Raw genomic sequence first — 20,322 nt, forward strand, 5'->3', positions numbered from 1 at the left:
GGTTTGGCTACAGTATATTTAATACAGAGGGGGGAAAAAGTCTAAGCCGATGTGATTGATCTGTGTCCTGCACGGACAAGAGCAAGAACGTACAGCCTGACAACAGGGATAAATTAATGTCAGAGTGGTGCGCAGAAAGTTTAAATCTAACTTCCTAATGCTTACTAACATATGATATTTGATAAAGCAAACGCCACGATGCTGCCTTGCATGCGCAGCACCTCGGTCAGATATCCTCACCCGGGGAGTCCCAGGTTCAGCACCTTGGACACAGTGGTGCCTGGTGGACAGTAACTGAGTACATTTACTCATACACTGCACACTGTACAATTTTGAGGTACTTGTACTTAGCATTTTTATATTCTGATACTCGACTCCGCTACAATTCAGCAAGAAATACTGTACTTTTTACTCCACTACATGTATTTGATAACTTTTGTAAGGAGTAACTTTGCAGAATAAGATGGATAGTAGGGCAGCAACTAGCTACGATTTTCATTATCGATTAATCTGGTTATGTCCAGAAAACTGTGAAAAATGTTGATCGTGTTTCCCAACGCCCATATCACCAAATGTCTTCTTTTGTCCACAACCCAAGTATCGAGAGGGGTGTGAAGAAAATATAAAAATATTCACATTTGAGAAGCTGAAATCAGAGAATATGGACGTTTTTTCTTTAAAAAAGGACTCATAGCGATTAATTGATTATCAAAATAGTTGGCGATTTATTTAATAGTTGACATCAGCTCTAATAGATAGTACAAAATATTACGTTAAAAGTTTATTGATCCCTGGGGGTAAATTCACAAGCTACCTAGCAGTATATATTCTATTTAAAATTATCCCTATTTTAACATTAAATAAATAAACACATTAAAGCACCAATTATAACATACAGTATTCTACAATGGCCATTCTGCATAATGAGTTTTTACTTTTGGTAGTTTAAGTATAATTTGATGCTAAATAAAATAAAATAAAAACCCTTAGTACTTGTTCCACCACTGGTGGTGACACACTTTAGTACACAATGTTATTATGACCCACCTGAGCTGCAGGGGGACGCTGTAGACCAGCTGACCAGCAGGTGGAGTCCTGCATTCAAAATGTTACAAAAAGTAGTTTTATCAATAAAACATACTTAAAGTATCAATAGTACTCACTGTGATATATTATTATATATGACATCGTCAGATAATGTTAATAGTGAGGCGTCACCGTGTAAGTATAATTTTATGTTATGCTTAACTACTGTATGTAAAGTTAGGCACCGTAGTCCAGTGGTTGTCCAAACTTGGGGTCAGGCCCCCTGCAAAGGGTCACATATAAGTCAGAGGAGTCACGAGATGATTAATGGGACAGGAAAGAAATCTGCATTAATATTTTTACTCCAGGTCCTGTAGATAAAGTCGCTGTAACACAAGAGAAAAAAAGCGACTACACATCACCCTTAAAATGCACAAACATCCCCTCATAAATAAATAAAACGTTAGGCTGTGATATTATTTCAGTAGTTTGTCTTTAAAGTTTTGATACTCATTATAACTGGATCCCATTACTAGAGTGAAAATCACAATATTTTTTATTTTTAACTCACTTTTGTCCTCCCCCAAACTATCCTCTGATTAAATCTGAGCAATTATGCAACATTAAGGATAGCCCACTCATAATGAGGACAGCAATTATGTAAGTCACAGTGTGAACAGGTTGACCTCCCCACGTGGGGTCCACTCAAACCCTGGCGCTGTAAACCAATTACCTAACAAACTGTATGTAAATATTGTCAATGTATGCATCGTGTGTAGGCGTAGCGATCACACGCTTTTGAGATAAAGACTCTGCAGTGCACTAGCTGCATGCAGCAGCTGCACCACAGCCTTTTATTTTCACGAGCTGTCGCTTTAAGAAGCCTTTCACTGCGCAGAGGCGCTACAGCAGCTCATCACATGATTTTTCTCTTGTGACAATCCGGACAGAAAGGAAAAGCCTCTCTGACTTCCAGCTGAGTTACAAGGTGCTGCGATGACAGATTACTGTTGTTTTGGTACCAATGGGCCAACTGCAAGTGGGGAAATGGAGTTAAGTTAACCATTACCAGACTTACTCAATCCATTCCTGTTTTCAAACTGGACATTTGGTAAATATTTGGGGTTGTTGCGCCGACGGAGTCAAAGTTGGCGCATGGAGAGGGACGAAGTTTCATTTTTGCGCAGCGTCTTTTCTTTGTTTTTGTCAGCACTACGTGCCAACCAACGTCGCACGGCTTTCCGGGCAGCGGAAACAAAATAGCTGAAGTTCAGTTTTTGACCCTTTCTGTGGCTGGGGTAGCGTTAAGTTAAGGGCAGAGAGCGAGACAACTTGAGGACACATTACGACGGGTGAGATGGTGGACAGCAAACCCCTTCTTCAGGACAGACCTCCCGCCTACAACGCCGTCCCCGGGGCTTATGAGTGCGGCCCGCAGCAGCAGCCGCACGGCTATGGGGCCATCCCCCAGCCGGCCCCGCCGCCGTACCCGTACCCTGATGTCCAAGGCAAGTAGCCCCGTTCATGTCGCACACTTACACGGTCCTCCCGTCCACCAGAAAGTAGCCAGACGGGAAGTGAGGTCTCTGCCCACTTCCGTCTTCGTTTAAAAGAAATATAATATTCTAGTTCGCTTTGTTTCTGGGAGCGTCAGGAAGTCAGAGGGTAAATTTTGGAACAGCGTGCCTGAGATTTTTTGAAGTTGAAATACCTTGACGGAGTCATTAGTTTCGTTTATCAGGTGCTACAGTGTTGCGCATGCGCGGTATGTCAGTAGCATTGTCTGTTATTCATATTGACCACCAGTTACCACAGATTACAAGTAAAGTTTATAGTCAGATTATTTAGTATCAGCAAATCACCCAGTCGGTGTTTTTGTACGAAGCAACAGACTGGGAAATATTAATGTTGAAATTTTGGCATTGCGCACGCTGCTTTGTTGTGCTTTAGCCCCTGGCCTTGTACAGTACAGGTCTGCTGTAAATGTGATGTCATCTGACCGTGGGCAGGAAGTTTGCGTGTCATTTTCATTCTGGAAACTAGCCTGTTGCAACTCTTATAAAACTACTGTGTTCTGTTCGAGTTTTAGTCTCTCTCACAAGGAGACAGAAACGTGTTGGTAAACATTTCTGAGAAGGCAGGTGTGGATTATGGTATCAAAGTTCACCAGGTGACTTAAAAATCACTGCAGTGGTGAGAAAAAAAAATAAAAAAAAATAAAATCAATGTGGCCTGACAGTGTGTCCCTCCAAAAACACTCGCAACACGTTCACACTCTAATCAGCTTTGACTCGGTCATAACCTGTTCTTTGACTTTCTCCAGGCTTTTATTTATGGCAACCTCATTATAAGATTTGCTTTTTGGTAGATCTGAGCTTTATTATTGAAAGGCATGACGCTGATCCCTCTCATTGCCCATATCAAGCTATCCTGAATATATATCCATCCTCAGCACTGCTGGACTAAAGCTCTATTAACTTGAATTTGAAATGGCACAATAGGTTCTTTCATTGTGTCAGTGCTTATAGAAGTTCATTAGCTTGTGTTCTGTTAACTATCTATTGAAGTACTATCTGAACCTGTTCACACTGATAAGTGCGGCCTTTGGCTGTGAGTATGTGTCACTGCTGAGTGTGCATGGTCACATTCATGCTAAAATCCCCTGAATAAAACTCAAAATGTGGTATGTAACTTTCTAATTATTAAATATTATTTATATAACAAGTATGCCATCACCTTCTGTCAACCACAGGATACCCGTCAGCCCAAATGGGCCCTGCCATTGCCCAGCAGCCCTATGCTGGGACTTACACCATCATCCAACCCTCTGTAGTGGTGGTGGGAGGCTGCCCTGCCTGCAGGTGAGGACACATCAGAACACTTTGATTTCTCCGGTCTCTAGATTAGCACATGCTTAAAGAGGAGTGTCCCATGTTCACTGTGACTAAGCTGCTTCTCTGAATCTGTGCACAGTTCCTTTTTTGAGGCTGAAACCATCCCCTTCTGTCTGTGTGTCTTTGTGTTTAAACACGTTTGCTATCTGTATGTGTTTTCATTGTTCCTAGTCAGGCCTACAGTGTGACCTGTTGTTAAGCGGTCATGGCTTTAGGTTAGTTTTAGGTTTCACTGTGCATGAGTCAACATCCTGTCAGTCAGATGATTTCAGCCTCAAACATGTGACGGAGCAGGTCATGCCACATGGGGCCCAAGGTAGCTGCAGGATGCAATTCACAAGCGCACCAACTGGAAATCAGATTTACTCCCGATATACTGTATCTCCATTCCAGGAACTTGAAGAACCGGGTTATGTAGCTTTCATTTCACAGCAGTGCCGCAGGATTGTTTCTTCTCACCTGTGAATGAACTGTTGGGTTTTGGTTATTTATGTGCTTGCTTTGTAATTCATGCAATTCATTTCATGATTCTCAGTCTCTCAAACTGTAATATGAAATCAGTTTTAAATAAGGATGACTGTTGACTGACTTGACTAATTAGCTGAGACTGCAGTGATGAATTCATGTATTTAATTTAAATGTTTTGCTCTACAAAGCTGTATTTCTAAAAGTACCCTATAGACTTACACACCCGCACCAGTATATATTGTGTTTGTCTACAGCATGTGAAACAGAAGTGTTGAGAGAGGCTCGTACACTTAGCATTTGCATCATGACCATGGTTACTTGCTCAATGAAAGCCACAGTTCCTGGCACCAGTGTACAAATAAGTTGTGTAAATACAAATACTTCCAACATCAGCAGACCAATCACTGTTTGTTTACAATGCCAGTTAAGCAAATTATATTTTAGGTAGAATAGCTAACTAGAATAATATGAAACCCAGTTCATCACAGCAGTGTCTAATATTTTCACTGTAATTAAGATTATTTCTATTTAATTTACACTCCAAAAATCCATAGCCATGGGACACTCTTTAAAAGCAGTACCAGTAAGTGCTTCCCAAAGTGGCGTTTCATTTCCTGTCTCTTTAGGAGCTAGGCCTGCAGCAGATTTGCTGGCCATGCTGCTGGTCGGTGTGGTGCAGTCACAAGACCATGGTTAGCACTTTGTTTACGGGACTCTGGATTAAAGCTGCTCTGAGACACCTGAGATGCCTTCAAGACGAGTTGGTTCATGTTCTGACAATTATTTGGTTCTTTTATTTGACAGATTATTATTATTATTATTTTATTTTTTCCACACGAGGCAAAAACCCTGTCTAGATCGTACTTTTTTTGCAATCACCATAAGCTCAGCAACCCTTACATCTTGCACACTATGTACATTTAAGATATTGTAAAGTTAGAGGTCTGGTAGTCTTAAAGAGGTGGGGCGCACTTGTAAAATGTGTTCTTGGCAATAGTTAACTGTACATTAGTAATAGTTATATTGTTTATTCAGTGTAATAAATGAATAAACAAGTTATTCTGATATGAAACTATATCATTGAATAGCTTCTATTTGTAATGCCAAATGGCCTACAGCCAGGGACTTGCTGGACCCATAATGGTGTGTCTCATGGTTTCTTCTTTGCATCTCTTTTTTGTGTCTCTTTGTGGTCATATTGCGTCTCTTGGGGATGTTTTGCAGCTCTGTGTTCATTTTGCATCTCTTGTGGATGTTTCCAACATGGAACTTTAACACTTGTTTAAAAAAAAAAAAACTGTACCTGGTAGGCCTGTTTAGTTATCAAAAGTTTTTCTCGGTATGTGTTCCTTTCTAATGGTTTCTGATTTCTGGTTTCTCTGTGTTGCAGAGTTGGTGTCCTAGAGGATGACTTCACCTGCCTGGGGATCCTATGTGCCATCTTCTTCTTCCCCCTGGGTCTCCTTTTCTGCTTCGCACTGCGTCAGAGAAGATGTCCCAACTGCGGCGCCACCTTTGGCTAGAGGGACCAAACCACGACTAGTGCACCTGCTCGTGATCTTGTGCATACACACATACACATAATCCAGCATTTTTGTCTTTTTATTTTGTTATCTTTTCTTAATATTGCACATTGCTGTTGCCATTACATAATGTACATCAAATGATCAAGTGATATTACCATAAATTATGATGAGTTTTTATTAGAGGAATTCGTAGTCTCAGTGTGTTTATCTGCTAGTTGAAGATATATTCTAGCATATGTAAGTGGCCAGCTGTTGTCAGTGCCTTCACTACATGCTGAGTGGTCAGAGATTCCATCAGTCATGATTTCGCCTGTAGATTTCGCTCAGTCATCCAAGCAACTGAGCAGATTCCTTCTTGTTTCGTCAAGCCAGAATGAACATGTAGTTCTATAGGATTTTTTCTTCCTTTTTTGTCTTTGCTGGCTCACTGTATACCTTTTTGTGTTTAACATTGTGCTTAGCAAAATTGTACCCACCACAGCATCCTCATAGATCACTGATGTATTTTTTTTTTTCCAGAAACCCCTTTTCTTGGGAGGGTGGGGGGCTCAGTGTGAAACACATGGAAAAACACGTACATGTTTAAAATACGACATGTAATGATCCTTGGACATGAACTGTGCTGGCTGAAGCGATGGACTTGCTTTGGACAGGAAGCCTGCACCACTTTGTTTGTTTTTGATTATTATTTCTTGGGGCCATATTTGCACTCACCGTTTGTTTGATTCTTCTGCTGGGTTGTGCTTTTCCAGGGCCAATGCAGACCTCAGGTACATACAATCTGAAATGCCCTCGACTTTACAACCTCAATCACTGTTTGACTTCGGACTTGTACCTACTTCTAAGAGGAAAACTTTAATAGGAAAGTGAACACTGCTCCTTTGATATGTGGAGTTTCACTTCAAGAAAGCCTCCTGAGAGTAAAAGCTGAAGAAATCTCTCAATGTGTATAATCTCTTGGATTTTTATCTTAGTACTCTACTCTGTGACAAGTCACCCTGCCCCATTACTCCCAACCAGACAATCAATGAGAACGTCCATGTCCCTGTGTCTGCAGTATCTCCATGTCAACGTCTTCCATCGCAGAAACATGTTTTCTAACTGTCCAAGGCAGAAGAAAGATAACTTGGTGGACAGGATTAAAAAAAAAAAATCTTCTTGCTTTAGAAAACACACTACGCACGCTCTTATGATTGAGGTTCTTACTTTTTATATGAGTTACTGTAATTAAAAGTGAATGCTAATTATGTTGTTGACTGCTTTATTTATTTTTCGATCTTTTTCAAATAGGTGAACATTACTCTTGTAGATGCACTAAAATATACAGTTTGCATTCCGAACATTCAAACTGACTGTGTAGATAACCTGTGCATGATAACAAACTAAACAAGTTGAAGAAATACATTTTTATTTTTTATAGAGCAAATTCTATTACGGGTGCAATGAGAGAGGGGGGGGGGGGCATGTGTAAAGATTAAAGCAGAAATAACCGTCAATGTTAAGATGAGATTGTCACCACTCATGTCCATAAGAATGCAACAGCTGCATGATATTTTTACAGTAGGTATGTATGTGTCATTAAGGCATAAGTCCTGTCTTCAAGATTGTCTAGCTCTACAAAAAGTTAAGTTAGATGGCAAAGGACAATATTTATAACATCTGTTGTACAACTGCATATACAAGAGGGACTTCAGGTTCAAGATCACTTGTGTGCCTTTTTGGATGCATCTCTTTTAAAACTCGTGACAGCATTTGACAGTCATTTTTAAATATCAACAGTGAGATGCAACATTTTAATAAGGACCTGAAGGTGAAATGCATATGTCCTCTACAGTACATTCTACTGTCCTATGGCAACAGAAAAGAAATGGCAACAGTCATTGTGATGATTAATAAGCAACATCAACAGTATAAATACATTGCAGTATTGTCATTTTTATTCATCCAATTCTCGAGTGCAGGTAAGAATGTGGTCATTTAAATATCACCACCACAAACAGGACAAAAATATACACATGGAAAATATATCTATCTTAAATACATGATCATCTGTTCTGTGGATAAAACTGTTCCAAAATACTTCCATAGGAGAGTTTGCAACAGTGAGAGGATCCTGGATTCAAAAGGCTTCCCCCCCCTCCCTCAGTACTGGCCAAGTTTTGTTTTATCCAAACCAGGAGAATGTGTTGCTGGAGGTCCTGGGAATGGAGGATGTGCAAAAATGTGGGCAGATCAGATGACCGGTGCGGAGCGGTCGTTGGTGACAGTTGGGCGTAGCTTGACTGTGGCAAATGGGTTCCCTCCCCTGTGAAAACGCAGCAGAGATGAGTGATGAGTGCATGTTTGGGTAAGAGAAAGGCAGATCATCTCATTCATGTTCTAATGTGACTTACGCGAGGTAAGCGGGCGCAGGTCTTGAGATGCCATTAGCCTGGACAGCCTGAGGAGAAAACAGATTCACGATCACCTGAGTGACAAGGCCCACACTCACTGTAACACAATTTGTCGTTACATACATAACCATGACACATTTGCTGAATGAATAACTCAAATCATCCCCTTTTCTACTGCGTTTTGTGCATTTACATGATAGATGTACAGCCGGTCTATTGAATTAGTGGTCTGTGGGCCACATCCAGCCCAGAAGCAACCCCAGCATACATAAATCTGATATGAAAAAATAAGTAAACTACAAATATAGTGTATGGAAGTAGCTAACGAGTGAGCCATTTTGTTTCATACTCATCTCAGCAGAGAGTTGCACATACACAGTACCGATCAGGAAGCATGTTTACGTAGCAACACATTCTTATCTTTCAAAAAGTCAGACAGTCACAAGTAGGGACATACTCTACTGAACATATATCTGTCAACCCTGAAAGGTAAAACTGTCAGTTTAGTTTAATCCTGCCTGGAGTGGCAAGCACTTGTTTATTATCTGTTTTGTACTACATTCATTTGCATTTGTTTAAAATTGGTCATTATCAAAAGGTTAAAAAAGTTTTTAAATAGGCTGCTGAAAATCTCTATATTTCCTGTTTTTTTAATCTGGCACAATTTAATTTGTAATTGAATAACCTTGATGTACAGTACACACACACACACACACACACACACACACATTTTGCTGAAGGATTGGACACACTGCCGAATGGACAGTCGAGGGAAAGTACTTTCTGGGTCCTGGTTACACCTTGGAGACCATGTACAGATAACAAATATGTGACTGAAGTGAGAAATGGAAGGAGGAAGTCTACCTGCAAAAGACACACACACCCACACCCACACACAAACTGAAGTCAACAAGTGTGGAGCTATCCTACATCACTCCCTATTTACCATTTAGTGTCATTAATGACATTTACTGTCCAGCTCTATTTGACATCAAAATATTCCACAGTTGAATGAAAACACGCATGTGAATACTCACACAAAAGGTACATGTCAGAAATCTCAATTTACTTCTATGATAGTGTCTATTATATAGGGAGTAGTGAATGACTAGATAGGGTGTGTTTGCTGACACAGCCACTGTTTTGTGAACTGTCTACCCGCTTAAGTGCTGAAGATAAATTGTTGATCTTCCTGGCAGCCCCACTGTCCTCCTGTTTTCAACCTGCAGTACTGCACAGAGTCCACAAGAGGTCAGACGTGTATAGAGTGACTGATGAGACCCCCCCCCCCCCCCCGGGAGTGTTTCAGTCTTGGCACCGAAGATCTCAGGCTCTCAGATAACTCTCACTCCCTCTCTCCATCTTCTAAACATATTCATTCCCGAGAGTCATTATTGTTTCCTTAACACAAAGCACCAAACCAGTGAGGGTTCCAGGCTTTTCCACTTGCCCGTATTCATTCAGTTTATTTCCTGATCAGCGCAATAAACTGATGCAGCACACACATCATACGATATATTATACAATAATGTTCGTGAATGTTGCAGCCACAAGTTGTTTACTAATCCAACACGCATGCGCACACACCAACACACAACCTCAGCCACCCACATACACTGAGCTAAACATACATTTTATAGTATTATAGTCTACTGTAAGAGTGGAAGACATTTCGCTGCATGCATGTTTCTTCTGGGATCTGTGTGGGATCTTTCAATAAAGTTAAAGCAAGGGGTTGTGTATGTTTCTAGGATTGAACAAAGGATAAACGTCCCTGTTAGTGACCTGTATTTACCCAGGAAACGGAGGAAGGGACAAAGAGAAAGAGGAATGCATTGAAGATGGAGAGACAAATGTAGAGATGTGGAGATAAACAAACGGCAATGAGTGAAACAAAGAATGAAGACAGGGAGGAAAGGTGGGCATCAGGTTCGACCAGAGTGGAAATGCTCTATAATGTTAGTAGTAGAGAGATGCAGGCTGGATGTGGACTGACAGGCATGGCAGTGGAGATGCACACACGAGCGTATGGTAATCCCTGGCCCTACAGCTGCATGTCTGCAATGTGGCTGTGGACCAAATGAGTGGTAAATAATGGATACTGTAGAAGCAGGAAAGAGAAACATATCTCTATTTGCCATCTGACCTCTAAACCTCTATCTGGGTCAAACATCACAACCTACCTGACCAGAATAGCCACATTGGCTGTGCGTGTGTGCGTGCGTGTGTGTAACGTCACTGTTTTTGTATTCTGTTGTAATTGTGTCTGCCTAGGCTGTCCATGTACATAATACAGTTTGACAGGTGCAATAATAGTATTATATATAAATAAAAGCGTTACAACAAAGTTTAAAACATGAGACCTAGAATGACATACTGTATATTGACCATTTCCAGTTTGACACTTAAGTCCATATGTTAAGTGAAGGTTCTAGCAAACTTTAGTAAATCAATGGCACGTACAGTGCATCACTTAAACCTTTGATCTTTCAGGGAACATTCAGGGGTCAATGGACTCCACTTGTAGGTGTATCCATATAGACCAGAATAGCAGCGTCTGTGTGATGTTGATGTTGTACAAATGCCTTCGTAGAGGAAAACCGCAACTTTGGCTGATGCTTTGCATCGTATGCAAAAGGCAGAACATTCAAAGAGTAATGGCTATAGCCATGTTGGTATGGGAGTTGGCTGAAACAATAATGCTATATAATGATAATAATTCTATGTTGGGGAATGATCAACATATTCAAAACCATCTGCTGAAATACAGAACGCTTGATTCATCTTTATGTGAGGAGACTTCAGGCTGACTCTGCTCTATCCCAATGTTACTGCCGCTTACTGGAGAAGAGACTCCCAGAGACTTGTTATCAGTACACTGGGGATTATTGTATCAAAGGTGATCTTCTTTACAGCTGTACCCTGGCTCAGCTTCTGTATTCATCTCCTACAAACATGTGAGGATGAACAGAGTCCTCTGACAGCAATTTGGGAGAGAAAAACTTGGAGTAAAGCTGGCGCTAATCTAAAACATTTTTTCCCACAAAAACAGAGTTTCTCTGTCCATCATCATCTAAGGTGGCTTTTATGGTGATTTTTGGATACCCTACATAGAGCTGAAAGTTTAACAATTTAAAGTTCCCAATGCACCTGATGGAGGTTTTTAAACAGGTAAAGTGCTTAATCAATGTGTCTTCTGCAGTTTGAGCAACCTAAACCTCACATAACGAAAGTCAGCAATATCTTAGTTAATGAGCCATACTCCAACATTTTGTACCACCTCTGCCTCATGCTGAGCAGGACAATCTCTGCTTCTCAAAATATTTGATTTGTAGTATTACAGTTTTTGTCTACAAGACAGTGTGCTGATCTTGCAAATAAATATTAGACTAAAGCCAAGTATCAAGAAAATAGGCTTAAATCAGTATTGTTTGTACATGCAGAGAATGAAAATACCAAGAATGTCTGAGATATCACACATGCCTTAGAAGTTTTACCTACTCACACTCAGTTTTAAACTGCCCCTGAGTCCCTATAATAGATTTTTTTTTATTATGTACAGTGGGGGAAAAAAGTATTTGACCCCTTGCTGATTTTGCAGGTTTGCCCGCTTACAAAGAATGCAACAATCTACAATTTTAATCATATGTACATTCTAACAGTGAAAGACAGAATCCCAAAGAAAATTCCAGAAAATCACATCATATGAATTTATAAAAATTGATAAACATCTGATGAGGAAAAACAAGTATATGACCCCCTACCAAACAGCAAGTATTCTGGCTCCTACAAGCCAGTTAGTCTTTCTTTAAGACACAGCCCCAATCCCAACCAATTATCTACATCAAATACACCTGCCTCACCTCGTTACCTGTATAAAAGACACCTGTCAACACCCAAACAACCAGCATCCAACATCACCACCATGGGAAAGACCAAAGAGCTTTCTACGGACATCAGGGACAAGATTGTTGATCTGCACAAGGCTGGGATGGGCTACAAGAGAATGGAAAGCAACTTGGAGAGAAAAGATCAACTGTCGGTGCAGTTATCAGGAAATGGAAGAAGCACCACACCACCGCCAACCTCCCTCGGTCTGGGCCTCCACACAAGATCTCGCCTCGTGGGGTGTCCCTGATCATGCGAACGGTGAGGAATCATCCTAAAACCACAAGGGGGGAACTGATGAATCAACTGAAGGCAGCTGGGACCACAGTTACAAAAGAAACGGTTGGTAACACACTACGCCATCATGATTGAAATCCTGCAGCGCACGCAAGGTCACCCTGCTCAAGAAGAAACATGTACAGGCCCGCATGAAGTTCGCCATTCACCACCTGGACGACTCAGAAGAGGCCTGGAAGAAGGTGATGTGGTCAGATGAGACCAAAATAGAACTTTTTGGCCTCAACGCAACTCGTCGTGTTTGGAGGGCAAAGAACACCGAGTACAACCCAAAGAACACCATCTCCACCGTCAAGCATGGTGGTGGCAACATCATGCTTTGGGGGTGCTTTTCAGCCAAGGGGACGGGACAACTCCATCGTATTGAGGGGAGGATGGACGGGGCCATGTATCGTGGAATTCTGGACCAACATCTCCTTCCCTCAGTGAGAGAGCTGAAGATGGGTCGAGGATGGGTGTTTCAGCACGACAACGACCCTAAGCACACCGCCAAAGCAACAAAAGAGTGGCTGAAGAAGAAGCACATCAAGGTTCTGGAGTGGCCTAGCCAGTCTCCAGACCTGAATCCAATTGAAAATCTTTGGAGGGAGCTTAAAATTCGAGTTGCCAGGCGACAACCTCGGAACCTGAATGATTTGGAGGCTGTCTGCAGGGAGGAGTGGGCCAACATCCCTGCCGAAATGTGCAAAAACCTTGTCACCAACTGTAAAAACCGTTTGACATCTGTGCTGGCCAATAATGGCTTTTCTACAAAATATTAACATGCTGTTTGTCCAGGGGATCATATACTTGTTTTTCCTCATCAGATGGTTATCAATTTTTATAAATTCATATGATGTGATTTTCTGGAATTTTCTTTGGGATTCTGTCTTTCACTGTTAGAATGTACATATGATTAAAATTGTAGATTGTTGCATTCTTTGTAAGTGGGCAAACTTGCAAAATCAGCAATGGGTCAAATACTTTTTTCCCCCCACTGTATGTCAGCTGACACAGAGTGTATCAGTGTGGTCAGGTTTCCAAGACATACAAAGCTCATCTGACACCACCTGCACGCACACAAACACACACAGTCATCAGCAGTCAGGATAAGGCTGCAGGGTACAGTAGCCATGCTATAGCAGGTATCAGGTGAGTGTCCTATCACAACATTACGGCAGGGCTTGACGGAAGGTCAACTGGGCCGATTACAATTACATTTCTCAGAACAATCATATTTAAAGGCAGGGATTAACTGTACTAGGCTTACTGAAGCATTTAACACTTGGCTTAAACTCTTGCCAAAACTGAGAAAATGTGAGATGCATGTACATTAACCAAATCGCCAGCCCACTGACTGACCGTGTGGAGATCAGAGGCTGCAGAGGGTGTGGGGGAGTGCTGGTGGTTGTTATGTGTGGTGACGGTGCTGGTGGACAAGATTTTGTTGTTGATGGCGTTGCGTTGCGGGGTGTCACAGTAGTCCGCAGGGGGGAGCACCATGGTCGCCTCGTCCGTCTCTGAGTCCTGGTGGTGGAGGTTGACCACACTTTTACTGCGGGCGGGGGCAGCAGACACACTGTAGAGCAGCAGGAGGAAGAGGAGGGAAGATGTGAGAGATGAGGGGACGCAGATATATGAAAGAAAAGATATAAATTGTAAATGTTCTGTATTTGTATAGCGCCTTTCTAATCTTTTCGACCTCTCAAAGCGCTTTTACACTACATCGCATTCACCATTCACACACATTCATACAGTAGTGGAACAGCCACCAGGGGCAATTCGGGGTTCAGTATTTTGCCCAAGGACACTTCGACATGCAGCCTGGAGGAGCGGAGTGAAGAAGGGAGACGGTAAAAGAGGGGAAGAGAAAAGGTCACTTAATCAAACTAATTACAGGACTTGAGTGTCTTGGCATGTGTGTGTGCTCCTGTATTTCTATCTTGGAGGGCTGTTTGAGGGCCTTATCTTGGGTTTAGGTTTACTGAATTTGATTAAAGTTAATCTTAAAGTAGATGTTAGGTTTATAGGCCTGATGTGGTACAGATTAAATATGGTCAGTGGAGGGTCCTCATCAGGACAAAAGGACAAGGATGTACATGTGTCTTGTTGTGTCCCCTGGCACTGGTTATAGCTTAAGCTTCCTGTTTCCATGACTTGCAGCAGTTGGCTGGCAGCCTCTCTGTGGGAGGTGGAGCACATTAAGAGCTAATAAATGAATCCAACAGGGATTAGTCTCTTTGAAGAAAACTCTCTGAACCTTCCCTCTCTCTCTCTCTCTCTCGTCAGCAGCAAAATCTATTCATCAGCACACAACATCCTGTTTCCTGATATTTTGCTGAGCTTGTCTGAAATATCCAATTTTAGATTCATTTCATAATATTTATATGAGCAAAAGATAATTAAATGAATCATGAGTTATGTCACGTAACAACACATACAGAAAAGGTTTAATTTGGCTAAATTATTGAGAAAGATTGAAAGCAGAATGTGACTCCAGCACAACAGGAATCAAAGGCTGGGAGAGTCCCTCATAGGATTAGAAAGGTTATCACTATTAACAGGCGTAACTAGAGCAAACACTGCCAACAATACAGCTGGCTGCAACATGAAACCTGCTGTGTGTGTGTGTGTGTGTTGGCTGGAACGTGGAGTCTCCTTACCCGTTGTTATTCACGAGAGGTTCGGAGAATGCACGGCAGTAAGATGAAGGGAACCAGCCCCTCCTGCAAAAACAGCGACAAAAGAGAGAGAAGCCAGGTTAGAGATGATTACATCAGAGGCCTCCGCATCAGCTCTCATTGAACGGGAATCTGAAAGTTTCTCGAAATAAGTGGGTCGGTCCTCAACTCAGTTGCTTCCTCCGTCTCTTAACCAGAAGACACAGAAAGACAGATGGGCTTCTTTTTTGTCCCCGCATTATTGAGATACCAAAGAGATATTACAGTTTTCTCTATTGTATATGCTGTGTGGATGTATGCTTACAGTAACTATGGTAGCAAAATGCTGGAATTCATTACAGAAAACACATGCTGATGAACGGATGCCATGTAGATATATTTCTACATCTATTTATGTCATCTGTATGTTTGTCTGCGTGTAGCACCTTATCACCAAAGCAAATTCCTTGTATGTGTAAAACACTTGGCAATAAAGCTCCTTCTGATTCATTTCAAATGCCCTTTCCCTTTATTTTGATGGATTAAATCTTAAACAATTCTTCCCTATTGGTTGGAGAGTGATTCTTTTCCATCTTTTCTAAGGTCTTGTGTTCAAGGTCTTATCTCAGACCTGCTGACACACAACTAGAGTGTTTGCTTGGATCTTGAATGAATCTTTGCCATCGGTTTAAAAAAAAAAGTCAGTGTCTCAGTCAGATTTCACAAACAAGGTTTCTAGTGACCTCAGCAAGGGAATTCAAATAGCCATTTCTTCTTGCCCACACACATATCAAAATAAACTTGACTTCATTATGGAGTTGAAAAACATAGCAAGAACGACGTGATGAAGCTAGTCGAATGATTAAATTAAATTAAGGGGACTTTGCTCCAATGATTTCTCACCTTTATTTGATTAAATATTTTTTTTATTTCTGCTTGAAAAAAGCATTTAAAAAGGATAGAATGAAAAGGTTTAGAAAAAGTGAGAAAGAGCTAGCTCAGACCAAGGACTGTGTGCTCTTATGGTACAAGAATGTATGTAATCAGCGTGTAGCTGGTCAGCTTCTCCATGTGGATAAATGTTAATATTTACACATTTGGCCTGGAGAACAGGCGTTTCCTTCGTGTACCTGCGATAAAAAAGTACTCCTCACTCAGTCACACTCATATTAATAAGAGCTTTTATTTATTTGGGGAAGGATTCTTTCACTAATGTTTCTGATGGCCATTGAACAGGTTCACTCCTACAACTTGGCATTAATAAAAACCTTGTTCAAGGAGAGCTCACTTGTAATGCTAGCCAGGGGTGTTCACGCTACCTCACCGACTTTCCCCGGAGAGGCAAGCAAAACTGTAACAAGCCTGTTTCAATAATAAGACGTGGGATTAAATCTGTTTAGGGAAAGTGACCATGATAATAATAAAGTCTCCAAGTCAGATTATTGGTCAAATGTTGCGATGGGTTAGTATTTATTAGCAGCTCATTGTGATTCAATGTATCTCTGTCTTGCTGACATTTATTCCTCATCAATAGTGTGTGTGGGTATCTGAATCAGCCTAGGTGTTGCCAGGCATGCGTTGCCGGGATACTCTTTCAAAGATGATATCAGACAAAGGGAGAAACTCAGCCAGAGACTCAAATGCATCAAAGCCAAACCTGCAGGACACACAGTCTATCTTGTCAGGTGCTATGCTCTGATAAACATGATGATATACACTTTAGCCTTTAGGCACTCTAGCTCGCCTCGCTCACAGCGGTGAGGCAGCAAGACCAAAGTTTTACTTTGCGGCAGCTTCAATTTTGAAAGCCACTCAGAAATGATTCCTTTCTGCCCTTGATCAGTTCTTTGGATATATTTGTCAGGTAATTTCAAATTCAAAAACACACTTCCAAGGGCTTCAGATCAAATCCCTACACATCAGAGACCTGGGGAGAGCGGACCTGGTGCCTGTCTGTGTGAGAGCAGGTGGTACTCTAAACTTCACTCTCTGCCTCGCTCCAGTCCGCTATCGTACATCCCACCCTCAGGCCATACTTTACTTTGATTTCCTTATCAGCGAGTGTTCCAGCTCAGGCAGCACTCTGCAAGCCTAGAGCTGTGTGCTTGCGTGTACGTGGTTAGCATAACAATCAGGCAAGAGACCATCTGGCCAGTTAGGACAGTGCAGTCCAACTCATATCAATCATCTGAACGGTAGAAGGATGCATGACAAACATGGTAATAAGGCCTTGATTAGGTTGGTGGTGATTATAATAAATTCACACATAAAACAGAATAATATATTGTTAATAGTCATTGAAATATAAGGTTAATGAGGTATACATTAATTGTGAGCGTATGCACATGTGTGTCCTTATGTACAGCACAGCGAGTGCCCATGCCTTCACAAATTTGTGGAATTTTAGTCTTTAGTAACACATATTTGTTCTAGACAAAAGGAACATGTGCGATTCCACTCACTTTCCATTCTTCTCCAGTTCGCCGTACATCCACCCGTCTCTCTCGTCGGGGATGAGGAGGATGATGATGTCTCCCTCGTCAAAGCTAAGCAGTGTGCTGTTGTTGCCGGCGGCGTGGGGGAAAACGGTGCGCACACGTGGCCTATTCACTATATTGTTGAGGCCTGTGGCGACAGACACAGACCTGGCAAGATTGTTCTCCTCGCTGTTCCCGTGGTCTAGAAGGGAGGAAGGAAGAAAGGTAAAGATGAAGAGTGAAACCATTCTAACGGCTCTCTCTGTACTTAAATAAAGTCTAGCTATCTAGCCGCTAGATGAAAGTTTAGCGGATCATAGTCGATAGAATGGCAATCCAACTCAATATAAACCAAAATGTCAGCCTCATGGTGGTGCCAAAGGAAAAGTCAGTCATCAGAATTTATTGTATCCTGTAGGGACCTTGAATAGCATATTTCATGGCAACCCATTTAATGATTGTTGATAACCAGACCAAACGACAGACTTACATTGCCACTAGCATGGCTACAAACTAACAATCATTTATAATAAACATTTGATACAACCATTTCTTCCTGAAATTCCTGATTTTTATAGCAATGAATGGGCAGTGAAACTGCAAAGAAAAAAGTGACACAACCAAACCCAAGTTAAGTAGATACTACTTTTTCAGGCCAGAGGAAGCCGCAAAGTCACAGAGGGAGGTGCCAAATAAAAAAAAACAATGCCATATTCCATGCAATAATACCTGGGATGTTGTTGGTAGTGGTGGTTACACTGGGGGTGCTGTTCTCCTGGGTGAACATGCTAACCAGAGGACTGGTCTGAGCCTTCAGAGGTGGGGCCGGAGGAGCAGAGATGTTCTGCCACAAGAACATTAATGATAATGTTAGGCCAGCACTGTTGATTATTATAAGTATATTATTAGACTGAGTCACCAATACAGCTGGGGATAGTATTTTGGCCTCATCAAAATCTAAACATAAATCTATAAAGCATATTTAGCAAGATGCATGAATATAGTGCATGATCCAACATAGTGTAAGATCTAAAAAAAAGCCATTTCCACTTATTATTGTTGCAGTAGTCATGAGAGAAGATAAGGGGTAACATTTATGTGAATATTAAACTACATTTTGCTTAATAAATGTAATTAATGCATACATAATCTTGTTAAAAAAAAATAAAATAATAATTGTACTTCAGCATACTAATATTCACGCTTCATTAATATGCAAACCTGTACAGTCAGGTACTCTTAAATCTAATCACATCATCTTTCAGATCAGATACCGTGTTCTACCACACAAAAGAAAAAATGCACTTTGATACAAGGCAGCAACATATCTAGTTCGTGAACACGTCTTTAATAGTCCCTTTATCCCTCTGCTCATACCACACTGTGCCGTGACGGGGAGGGAGAGGGCAGAGGTGTGACGGGGACGGCCGTGCGCAGTTGCTCGATCATCGTCAAGACGCTCTCGGGCATGTCGGTGGCATCGTTGCACTGGTCCTGCCAGCTGCTCAGCTTTTCCGTCAGTATGTCCCTGGCCTGTTCAGCAGGCACATAAGAAAAGATATTTAAAGAACACATGAGTAATCAGTAGAAACAGTGCAGAAGAATGTTCATCACTATGGTAACACTATGCATTGAGATTCCTGAGATTGTGGGTTTTAGAATAAGTTATTCTGGCTGGTGTTTTGATTTGAGTATATTTGTTGAAGGTTTTCTCCGTAAGGTATAATCTGATGTACTTCAAGATCCGAACAGTTAAAAATCTTGGTGACATAGCTTTTCACCACCGTTGCAACTTAAATTCTAACATAACGAGTAGAAGGAGTGTCTTGTACCTTGTCATGGAAGGAGGCGATCTGGTAGGAGAACAAGCAGTGTTTGTCCACCAGGAAACAAAAGCGTCTCTTCTCCTCCAGCAGCGCCTCCTTACAGCCGTCTGCAATGAACAACTGCATGTCCATCTGACGGCTTGTCAACGTTTCCAGGCACTGACAAAAAAACATAACAACATTATACATTATAATAACAAAAGAATCCTATTTAAATGGATTGGTTTGCCTTTTGTTATCCACTGTCCAACAAACTAAAATAGATCATCTTGTCTTATCTTCCCGGCCACATGGGTTGCAGCCATCTAGTCGCTCTCACTGCCAATCAGTACCCAAACCCCAACAAGAACAAATGATATTAAGGAGTAGGGCTCCTTTCTCAATATCCTAATCTCTCTCTTGCAGGGGCCAGACCAGGGGTTACTGTTTTGACAGATTGCATTTAGTGTTTAGTGAAAGGATAGTGCAACAGGAGGAAAAGGGGGGTCAGGGCGCAGCAGTTGTAGGGAGGGGGATCTTATCTACACTGAAAACCTGGGATTATAAAAATGTCAAAAGGCTACTGAAAGAATCTTACACTAGTGTGTGCCCTTGTGCATGTATATGAAAGTGTCTTTCTGAAGTCACTTAATCTATGACTATGAACTTTTTTTTAAACTTATTTGATCATTTTTATTATCTTTGTTTATTTGAAATTATGTTGTTTACATGAATGAATGTAAGCTTCATACAGACACATTTCAGATGATAAAATGTAAATATGAGTGAACTAAACAGATAACGGTTTCAGAAAAAAGTAGTAACCATAATGTATTGTATAAAAAAATAAAAACGGGTACAATGTGTAAGAATTGAGACTACTCTCCACCTGTTGAATTCATATTCCAG

General features: G+C 41.3%; 2 protein-coding genes across 2 annotated transcripts in view; one reads left to right on the top strand and one right to left on the bottom strand.

Moving 5' to 3' along the window:
- Positions 1-1,953: 1,953 nt before the first annotated feature.
- Positions 1,954-7,161, top strand: bri3 (brain protein I3). Its single transcript, XM_038699546.1, has 3 exons — positions 1,954-2,534; positions 3,779-3,887; positions 5,779-7,161. The coding sequence occupies exons 1-3, from the start codon at positions 2,384-2,386 to the stop codon at positions 5,909-5,911; spliced, it is 393 nt and encodes a 130-aa protein (XP_038555474.1). The 5' UTR covers positions 1,954-2,383; the 3' UTR covers positions 5,912-7,161.
- Positions 7,162-7,305: 144 nt separating this feature from the next.
- baiap2l1b (BAR/IMD domain containing adaptor protein 2 like 1b) overlaps positions 7,306-20,322 on the bottom strand; it is a 33,727-nt gene continuing 20,710 nt past the window's right edge. Inside the window, exons 7-14 of the mRNA XM_038699536.1 lie at positions 19,441-19,593; positions 18,986-19,141; positions 18,338-18,452; positions 17,594-17,810; positions 15,135-15,197; positions 13,834-14,050; positions 8,308-8,354; positions 7,306-8,219 (exon numbers count right to left, since the gene is read on the bottom strand). Of these exons, the coding sequence (XP_038555464.1) occupies positions 8,147-8,219; positions 8,308-8,354; positions 13,834-14,050; positions 15,135-15,197; positions 17,594-17,810; positions 18,338-18,452; positions 18,986-19,141; positions 19,441-19,593 (1,041 nt within the window). The 3' untranslated portion in view covers positions 7,306-8,146. The remainder of the gene's footprint in view (positions 8,220-8,307; positions 8,355-13,833; positions 14,051-15,134; positions 15,198-17,593; positions 17,811-18,337; positions 18,453-18,985; positions 19,142-19,440; positions 19,594-20,322) is intronic.

The sequence above is a fragment of the Micropterus salmoides genome, unplaced genomic scaffold, assembly GCF_014851395.1.
Source record: "Micropterus salmoides isolate LMB-PRFRI ecotype aquatic unplaced genomic scaffold, ASM1485139v1 Ms_hic_scaffold_10, whole genome shotgun sequence".
In the NCBI taxonomy this organism is placed as follows: domain Eukaryota; kingdom Metazoa; phylum Chordata; class Actinopteri; order Centrarchiformes; family Centrarchidae; genus Micropterus; species Micropterus salmoides.